The sequence below is a fragment of the Melopsittacus undulatus genome, chromosome 7, assembly GCF_012275295.1.
Source record: "Melopsittacus undulatus isolate bMelUnd1 chromosome 7, bMelUnd1.mat.Z, whole genome shotgun sequence".
In the NCBI taxonomy this organism is placed as follows: domain Eukaryota; kingdom Metazoa; phylum Chordata; class Aves; order Psittaciformes; family Psittaculidae; genus Melopsittacus; species Melopsittacus undulatus.
In genome coordinates this window covers 29,337,037-29,346,769 of record NC_047533.1, presented here as the reverse complement: position 1 = coordinate 29,346,769, position 9,733 = coordinate 29,337,037, and the positions used below count along the sequence as shown (strand labels likewise).

Sequence of the window (9,733 nt, the reverse complement as noted above, 5' to 3'; positions counted from 1 at the left end):
GGATTTTTTTTTTCATGACCAAAAGAAGTCCCTGTAGCCAGGCTTGAAATACCCAAATAATCTGGGGGTGGTTCCCTTTCTAGCCAGGAGCTTCAATTTTGAAATCGAGTATTCTGTAGTCTGCGGGGAAGATGTGGTTTCTAGGTGGTTTTATACATTACCATGACTTCTTAATAAAGCAGAAATTCAGGTAAAGTGCCAATTGGTTTGCACTGACCTGTGCACAGGGAAGTTCTACTCCTGGAATTATAAACCATGGAAGAGAAAACTTTCATCAAAAGAAACGGCAACAACATAAAAAACAAAATTACAAAAAGCGAAGTTACGTGCTACAGTAAGACTGGTCATAAGCACTACACCTCAGTAACTGTTCCACACACATGGTCATTGTTGGCATCACAGGGAATGGTATGAAACGGAGAATGGGGAGAAAGGATTTTTAGGAGGATTTTTAAGTTGGAATTTTTTCAAATGGTTTTATGGATTAGATTTTGTCATTTTGTGCACTCAGAAAGGGGGCAGGACCCCTTCTAACCAACCTGAATGTTGGCATACACCTTTCAGTAAATATCTTGGAGAGAGAGTCTTACCTCATGATGAGCAACAGTCAGTAAAACTGTCAACCTCTCGTGTTTTCTGTCAAGACATAAGGAGATCTCCTTTGCCAGGCACCACCCCTGGACCTGCCAACGAGGGCTACCCCAAGTTAGTGCTGGGGCACCTTACGGGATTGTGCCTTCTGTGTTCATCATATGATTGACAAGCTGATGCAGGTGTGTTCTTTATATAAGCATGAGAACAAAGCTGGATGTGTCTCAAAAGGTAGGTGATCTCAAAATAGCCATACAATAAATGGGATGTGCATGTACGTTAACATGAGAATGGCCACACATCTCAACAGGAGGGGTTGGAGTCACTGTACTGAGAAGTACCTGCCCAGAACTGATGTGGATTTTTCAATCTTTCAGGCAAGGGCCTCTTCCTAGTTTGCTAAACTGTGGCCAGATTTCTTAAATTCACCAAAATTCTTAATTCATTATTGGTATTCAGTTCTAGTCTCTTTACCTTAAACTACTCTTAGCAAGCATAATTTCTTGTAACAACTTGGTGCCCTGAGTGAGAACCAATGAACTTTAGGTTCAGAAACTTCAATTTTCTCAGTGTGAAATGGCAACTTCATGTTTCTCCATCTAACTTGATATTTCTTTCAGAAATTGGCAAACATACAAACTTCATCACATTCTTCTTTTGCAGATTGTTTCTCTGTAGGCCTTTTACTGGTCCCAAGTTTCTTTGAGAGCAATATGCAAACATGGATGTAAAATATGTTGGTGGGTGTGGCTATGAAACTTGAAATGATGGTAGTGGGGAGGAACGTCTTCCCTGAATCCTGTGAAAGGCTAGGGCAGATTCAGACATTAGAGACTTTACCAGAGTTGGAAGGATAAGGTGCTCATCCTTGTGTTTGGTAAGCCATCTAACCTGTTCATCTGAGCTCTGTGGGGTGGGGTAAATGCCTGCTAAGTACTGAAATGTTACTATGGCTTCATTTGCACTGATTACAGGTGAGATGGGGTAAAGCTGATCTGCATGACTGAGTCATCTAAACAGCACAAGGAACACTTTCAGGGCGAGGCATTGCTCACTTGACATGATCAGTTGGGGCACAGACAGTTCCCGGAGGGAATGGTTGAAGCTTTGGCTTTGAGCAGGTCTTCAGGAGTAGTAGTAGGCAAACCACAGCTGCATGGCCTGCAGCTGACCCAGTCTGAGACATTGCTCTTTTAGTACTGCCTCTGACTGTACTCACCTGGCCATCTACATCTTGCATTTCCAATGGGAAGTTATTCAGTTAGTGAGTAGACAGGAGGTATTTGTTTAAGGATTATGGCATCCATGTCCCCTGGTATCACACTGAAATCTGTTCACTGCCCTCTCATTTATGTGCTTTTCTACAATTAAAGGGGAGGAGGGGAAAGGCTGCAAAATGTTCAGTGCTTAAGATATAAGTTATTCTAAAGCCCTACCAAAACAAAGCAAAACCAAAAGTCCATTGACTTTTGAGCTTTGATGTTGGTGAAGTTATGCTTCTGTGGATGGTCATGACTGCCACTGCTTTTACAAGCAAAAGCTAACAGCAGGCTATCACTGTGAATTTAAAAACATACTTACACTGGTGATAGTACAAGTAATGTAGGTTACGTGCAGTCAGGAATGGCCATGAGGATGTGGCAAGGCTCTATAGGACAAAAAGGTTTGAATGTTAAAAGGAGGTTGGTGAGCAAGTCTATGTACTTCTAGTTAAAGGGGGTTTTGTTTGGTGAGTAAGATGGAAGATTGTCCTATATTGCAAATGACTTAGAGCAGACTGAGCGTGCGCCTGCACTAGCTAGGAAGTTGTCCATGTGCTACATGTTTAAATGTGTCAGAAGAGGGAATTGATGTAATAGGAAGCTGGGGACAGGGAGCTGTGCTATATTAAGACAAATACAGTCACTTTCCAATCCAAACAGAAATTCTCTGGCGTTTGGCATCTTATACTACTTAATTATCCCATCTATCCAGTGAGTGCTGGTTCCTTGGGTTCAAGAGCTTCCTGAGCTGTCAGATAGGAATGTTTTCCCTTTGATCGGCATGAAGAGCTGTGTGAGGTGCTTGGCAGAGTGGGCGAGCATCTTCCCGGCGCTGCTGTCCGTGGTGGTGGGGTCTGGGGGCTTTATTGCTTCCCTTTTATCATTCCCCGTACCCCAGCACCGGACCGCAGCTCACCCCCTGACGGATGAGCGGCTCCGCTTGCCCGCCCCCTGCTGGATGTCACCTGGTACCGCGGCAGCTCCCAGCTCCCCTGAGGCACAACCTGGAAGAACAATTGAACCTGATCCTTGATTATTCCCGATCGTCCGCTGAGATTGTGTCAGCTTGTTTGCTGTACTGCTTTGCTGTCAAGCTGTCCTCCCACTGGTGGTGACATCTGTCATCAGGAGGGGAGAGAGAGAAAAGCTGTTACAGATAATGCTTTTCTCATGTTCCATGACAGTACCTCTTGATTCCTTCTTTAATAGGTTGTGAAGTTTACCTTCCATAGGGAGCAGTACATTCTCTGTGTTCTCCAAGCCTAAGATCATCTCTACACTCAGAACATACACTTGAGGGAGTGGGTCTTTCAGAATGCTTCCAGTCTAGTTGAACTGATATTTCACAGTCCTCATTGTTTCTGTACAGAAGAACAAGGGGATCTGCCTCAAGACTCTGGAGGCAGCTGCAGCACTGCTGAAGTCCAATTGCTGCTGCAATCGTTTAAGGAAACAAATTGAAAGAGTGGAGGGAAAAAAATTGAAATGGAGATATGGAGATCTTCCCTTCCTACAGCTCTCTGCATGCCTCTGGTGGTTGCAGCACTCTTCTGAGAAGTAAGGGAGAAGTTTTGTCCCTTTCCCCTGGCATTAAATTGATCAAAACCTGGGTGATTGTCCTAACCTGTAGTGAGCACACTATATTCTGAAGGGAGTAGGTATGCCCCAAGCTTCTGGCTGGAAGCCTGACTTTGTGTATCCCAAATGAACCTTCCATGAATAAGACGCTGTTCTGCTCTGTAAACATCTAAAAGGGCAAGATCCAGAAAAGCACAACAGAAGATGCTTAAGTGGCTTTGGGTCCCTCTTGTTCATGCAGTCATTGCACAGCAACTCAGCTTGGAGTTTTGAATGTATCTGCTTAGATCTGGAATGGAACAGCGACTTGGGAACTGGAACTGCAACCCAGTTCCAGAGTACTTAAACTCTGCAGGAAGTCCAGGGTTTGTGGGTTTGTTGTTTTGGGTTTTTTTAAATCAGCCCTCTGGCACTTCAAAGTTCTTCTCTCATACATAACCTTAAACAAGTCTTGATTGTTCAGACAACCTTCACACCTCATTTTTGTCTGAACCTGGAAACTGAGTGCTCCCATCTATGAACTTTCGGAAGCTCTGAACAGGGAAATGGGCTCTGACAGTGCGTAAGACATGCTGACTGCCCTGTGATGCTAACTGCGCAAGAGGCACTACTGTTTTTGTTTCAAAGCATGGCTCAAGATTCCCAACATTATTTCACAATTCAGTTGTGTTGCTAAAGAAATCACTGGGGCTGAGAAGAGGTTTTTGTGTGTGTGAACTACTGTCATCACTTTCAAGAAGGAAGGCTCCAAAGCCGGGAGCACCTTAATGCCATCTCCAAGAAGTGTTGAGTGCAACCTCTCAAGGCCTTAAATTCACTTCTTACAACTGCCCCCAGGCAGAGGATATTAAAACCACACCTTCAGTGTCCTGGATAGGTACTTTAACCTATGAACTGTGGCTGGAGCACAACTCGGTGAGATCTGTGACTGATCTCCCTCATTTTTACAGTGTTATTTTTGGGGTTGGGCTTTTGGGAAACAAAATGATGTTCTAAAGGTTGAACACCTAAAGCAGTTGAACACTGCTTCAGGTACTGTGTACCTGTGTACCTCACAGTACCTGAAGCAGTGTAGGATGTAAAGTGAGTCCTGTCCTCAACCACTTCCTCTGCTTCTTGCTGTTATCTTTAAAGAACATCTACTGTTCAGCAGGTAACACTGCTAATCAGAACAAGACCTAATGCACAGTTCTAAGTTCCATAGCAGGTGCTTAAAAATTAGATTTTCATTGCAGGTATTCCAACTGATTTTAAAGAAATGCTAACTAACTTCATTCAGTGACTCCTCTATGAGACAGCTTCTGTGAAGGTAAAAGCACTTTTTATTTGAAAACCTGTTGGGACAGTTTTTAACATTGGCCAAAAACCCCCTAAGTGCTATAAGAGCAATTTGTGACTGAGGAAATTCTCAGGTCATTGTTCCACAGTAGCAGTTGGAATGGTGAAACAAGGGAAGTATTTTTATTCACAGCAAAGGCTTTGTGAAGAGCTTCCAGCTAAACAAGTACAACACAACACTTCAGCCTTTTGGACAACTATGTAATATCCATGCAGATGGGGCAGACTTTGCAGGTTCCATCTGCTCACTGCAGCAGCACACTGTTGGTAGTACCTGCTGCCTCCTCATACTTCTTTGCATGGCAACCCCTTGAGCCAGGGCTTGCTTCTGAGAGTTCAGTACAGACTGAACAAAACCCCCTCAAAAAACACTCCCCATCCAAAAGTTGAAGAATGACAATCTCTATGGCAACTAGAGTACTCCACAGGCTTGTGCCCGACATAAATTGGCACCATTTTACAAATGAAGTCAGTGTAATCAGGGTGCAAGTAATTTGAGAAAAGTGACTAGAAACAGTAGAGTATTACCAATGCAATACTCAAACCCGTGTCTGTTACTAATCTTCATTGCACAGAGAAAGTGCAGACACAGCAGTGCATCGCAGTGATGTAGGTGGGAAAAGCAACACAAATGGCTGGCTGCGGTTGTGTCACACTGTGGTGCTAAAGTTGTCAGGTCTGTCACCCATCAAAGCTAACACTTAGTGTAGTGTTAGGTAAGGAGGGGAAGAAAAGGAAGTGACACCATCATCTCTTGTGTGACTTCAAGCTCATGTTATATGGTTACCTACAGCTGAGCTAGCCGACTGCTGCCACAAGGAGAAAGGTGTGCTGCACTGTCCCTCACAGTAGCTGGTTCTGGTTCTTGTCCCAGTACAGCAAAATCAACCCCCTCACAACTTAGAGAAGAGTTCTACTTATTTTGCTGTAGTGTAAGCTCTGACTGACTTAAACCCCTCTTTATTTAACTCTAGAAGAGAGCACTGCCAGGAACACTTCTATATAACTATATGTAAGATGTGGTCCCTTCCTGCAAAGGCAGCCAGCAGCATTTAATCCGGTTACTCACACTAAGGGGTAAACCAGAGCTCCCACACAACCAAAGCTGTGCATTAGTAACAAAGCAACAAAGCTTCCCTGAATAGCCAGACACTTTATCAAGTAATAGAGCATCTTCCAGAAGACTGTCACCAAATAAAACTGCTATGCAGATTTAGTGCATAAACTCTTTACAGGATTATTACCTCACTTATGGTTCCCAAGTTACGTACCACAGTGGATCACTAGTTTTTGAATGTACTTATTCCATTAAGAAGCTTTGAATTCCATAGTTTATTTATAATTGTAAAAGCATAGATGGTACATACATCAAATAATTGCATATTTGTTAGAATCGTACTCGGAAGATCAGTGAGTGCAAAGACAGTCATGCTTAGATTCCCTACTTCAGTAAATTTTCTATAGAAACAGTGTGAGGAAATAAAGATGTTATAGCTAGAGTTACTGAAGTGTATGAAGACAGTTTGACAAGATCACACAGGCACTTCAGAACTACTGAAGGTAGACATCTGCTTGGTATTTAAAAGGGCAAAGCCTGGACTAGGCAAGAGTTATAGCAGGTGACTATCACAAGCCTGTTTGTTCATTTGTATTTATAGCTCGTTATGAACAAGAGAATTGGTGTCAACTTTATTACATCATTCCAGAGGATAGCAGTGGGGTACATATACACACACATTTCAAAAAACCAACACAGACATGTATGTATATACATTTTTTAAATAAGGCAGGTATTTATTCCAAGCTCTTAAACCACTTTTCCAGCCCCTTTTCCTTTTAATATAGCATATATTGCCATTTTATTGCTAAGGAAAGCATACCACCATTGCAAGCAGAACAGCATCAGCACTGGTTTCAGTCAGCAGCCCAGTCGAGTTAATAAGGTTCAAGACATACATTATTACTATGGAAGAATATTACTGTCACAGAAATACAGAGTACTAGTTGAATTCTACTTAGATTGTACCAAGTCATTCTCTTGAAATAGTCTGTAGTTAACAGTACACACTAAAAAGCTGAACAGCACCATTTTGGAGCAACAGAAAGGGATACCCTAAAATACTACTTCCCCATCTTTGACTAAGTTGTTATATAAAAAAAATACACATGGGAAGGATGAGGACACAACAGACTTCATCTGCTGCACTATCAATGCTTTCTCTGTAAGAAAGGATGCAGAACTTCCATGCTCACCCAAGTGTAAATCCTAATATGAATGAATACACATGCCATTCTCTTTGCATAACTAATGGAAGTTACTTGGGATGACTTACAAGGTGCACTCTCGAAGTTTTTTGTCAGCCTGCTTCAAGGAGATCCAGGTGTTTAACATGTTGGATCGCAGTTTGGCCCACACCAGATGGTTGTTTAAGCCAAATATCTGAGCAGCAAACTGGGCAGCTCCTTCAGGTGACAGAGTAGTAGGACAGCTGAGACCTGCAGAGAAGAGAGCAATGCTTATCCAAACATATTCTATAGTCAAACAAAAACCATCTCTGAAGCACAATTTAAGTCAGTGTTTGGTTCAGTCTCCAGGAACTGCATGCTCTAGTTTTAAAGCTAGTCAAGTGTCATGCATTCCACTACTGCTACTGCTAACACAACTGCTTCATGGCATTTTAAACCAAAAGCCAGCGTATTGAATGACTCTCCTTATACACAGGTTAACAGACTTCTGGGCCTCCCAGTTGCCAAGAATACATTCAAGTAAGTAGAACAGTTAAAAATCATATAGGTAGCAATGCACTGACGAAGTTAAGGTCTTACCTACATGGATTGTGGAGAAAGGTATTTTTGATCTTTGATCATAAGCAAAATTCAGCCCTATAACTGAATAAATTTCAGGTTTTTAAATACCCATTAATACTAATTCCTATTTCAAACTGGAACATTTAGCAAGGGTAACACAAGTTTTATAATTTTCTAATTATTATCTCTATGTCATCTTTGTATTGCCTATTGCACTTTTTGCCATCAAGAATTCAAAGACTGCACACAGGTATTTCTACAGACTTTGTTCATTCAGTACAGATTCAACTACTTTTCCAGTGTTTTGCTGCATGTGTTTGTATGTGTAGGTACACTAGAACAGCAGCACAGATAGAGCTAGATCAGAACAAGAGTGTAAGCTGAAGACCATCTTACCGCTGGGTAGTCTAAGAGACGACCACACATCTTGAGTACCCCAGTCAGCTGAGAGTGGAGGACAGTTGACAACAGGGTAAGCAGTGTTACCAGACATTACTGGCCCCAAACCGTTGCTTCTGCCAGCTACTGCAACAAACACCGTTGGGATTCCATCTCCTGGGGGCAGGAAGACATTCAGAAATAAGCAATGCACCTTGTTCTCTGCCACTTGCTTTTGTGGAAGCTTTATCCAAGTCCACAATTCTGTTTGCAGTTATTCTGACAACTCCATTACACACCATGAGAATTATGTGTGTGACCTTCCCCTTCACAGAAACATCATCTAAATCTTGCAGCCTGAAATCTCAGCTACTGCCTACCACAACTGGAGTTAGCATGTCTTACTCTGCCTCTGAGGGAAAGTCTCAATATCAGAGGAACAGGTGCTGCTTAGCTTTGTGGAGAATACAGCCATAAAACCTCTGGCCCTGATAAGTGTTCTTCTCCTTAAGTCTTACATGCTTCATCTCAAAATAAGTGCTTCTCCACTATGGTTACAGCATCAGTAGCTTCACTGAGTAGAAAGTATACTCCCACAAAAATGAAGCGTTCTCTCTCCTAGGCTATAAACACTTTTGAAGAGATACCAGACTTTCATGGTAAAGACAAGAATTTAAATCAAGTATGTTTCTCATGGCATTCAAAATAACAAGCAGGAGCATTTTCATGAAACAGGCAGGAGAGTATGAGAGGAGCAACATCTGCCTTGCAAATTACACGTAAGAGAATCAGCTGGAGAATTATCGCTCCTCACTGTTTCAGAAGGACTGGCATCACCAGCAAGATGCCACAGTAATTGTATTAACATGATCAAGTATTGGGCAAAGTAGTTCTGGTACTGGGATAAAAGCAGAAGACTTTGAGTAATGGAAGTTGTGGTTGTGCAGCAGGACAGCACCTTATTCCATAGTTGCTTAGTGTGGTCTATAACCTGTCATTATGTATTTGGCAAGTGCAGGGCAACATTGTAACAGATTGGTGTAGCGTGTAACAAAAACATGGGAAAATCCCACACAAATGCTCAAGGGTCCTTTCCAACCCTAACTATTCTACGATTCTGTAACACCCTTTCACTCCAAAATCAGTAGTTCTGGCATTTACCTTCATACTCTGCTTTAATCCTCAGGGTTTCATCTGGTCCTTTGTGAGCAGAGGTCACTCTTAACTCACAAGGAATTCCAAAGGTTGCACATGCCTTTTTTATCTTTTCACAATGACTGAGGTCAGAGGTAGATCCCATCAGCACCACAACTCTACCTTGGCTCTTTGTTTTCAGAAGCAACTAGAGAAAAGAGTGAAGCATGACAAGGAAAAGAAAAGCAGTCAACAGGATTGGAGACGTGAAGTTACCAAAGTCTAGATATATTGTTTATAAGAATGGGTACCTCCACTCTTTCTGCAACCCATTCAAAGTTTCTCTTCACCATTTGCAGTGCCTCAGGAGTCACTTCTTTCAGGTCACGGTAGGACTGAAAAGAGGGAAAAAAAAAAATCAACCCAAATCCTTCAAGTTAATGTGTTTTTGGTACACAAAGCACTCATTTTACTACCAGAGCTGATAAGAATATCCCAACTGAAGTATTTATTGTAGTGTCTAGCAGTTCCACAGGAATGAGAACAGAGAGTGGTACAGATATAGGAAAAAACAGATATGGGAGCAAGGAACAGCTATTTAATGAAGAACCATTTCAGTAGGTGTAAACTACCTTCTACATAAC

General features: G+C 42.1%; 1 protein-coding gene across 2 annotated transcripts in view; it reads right to left on the bottom strand.

Moving 5' to 3' along the window:
- Nucleotides 1-6,077: 6,077 nt before the first annotated feature.
- The window catches only part of PAICS (phosphoribosylaminoimidazole carboxylase and phosphoribosylaminoimidazolesuccinocarboxamide synthase), a 36,835-nt gene continuing 33,179 nt past the window's right edge, over nucleotides 6,078-9,733 (bottom strand). For both annotated transcript variants that reach the window (XM_034064723.1, XM_034064724.1), the window contains 4 exons: nucleotides 9,401-9,484; nucleotides 9,117-9,297; nucleotides 7,974-8,132; nucleotides 6,078-7,265 (listed from right to left, as the gene is read on the bottom strand). In XM_034064723.1, coding sequence (XP_033920614.1) covers nucleotides 7,099-7,265; nucleotides 7,974-8,132; nucleotides 9,117-9,297; nucleotides 9,401-9,484 — 591 coding nt within the window. In that variant the 3' untranslated portion in view covers nucleotides 6,078-7,098. The remainder of the gene's footprint in view (nucleotides 7,266-7,973; nucleotides 8,133-9,116; nucleotides 9,298-9,400; nucleotides 9,485-9,733) is intronic.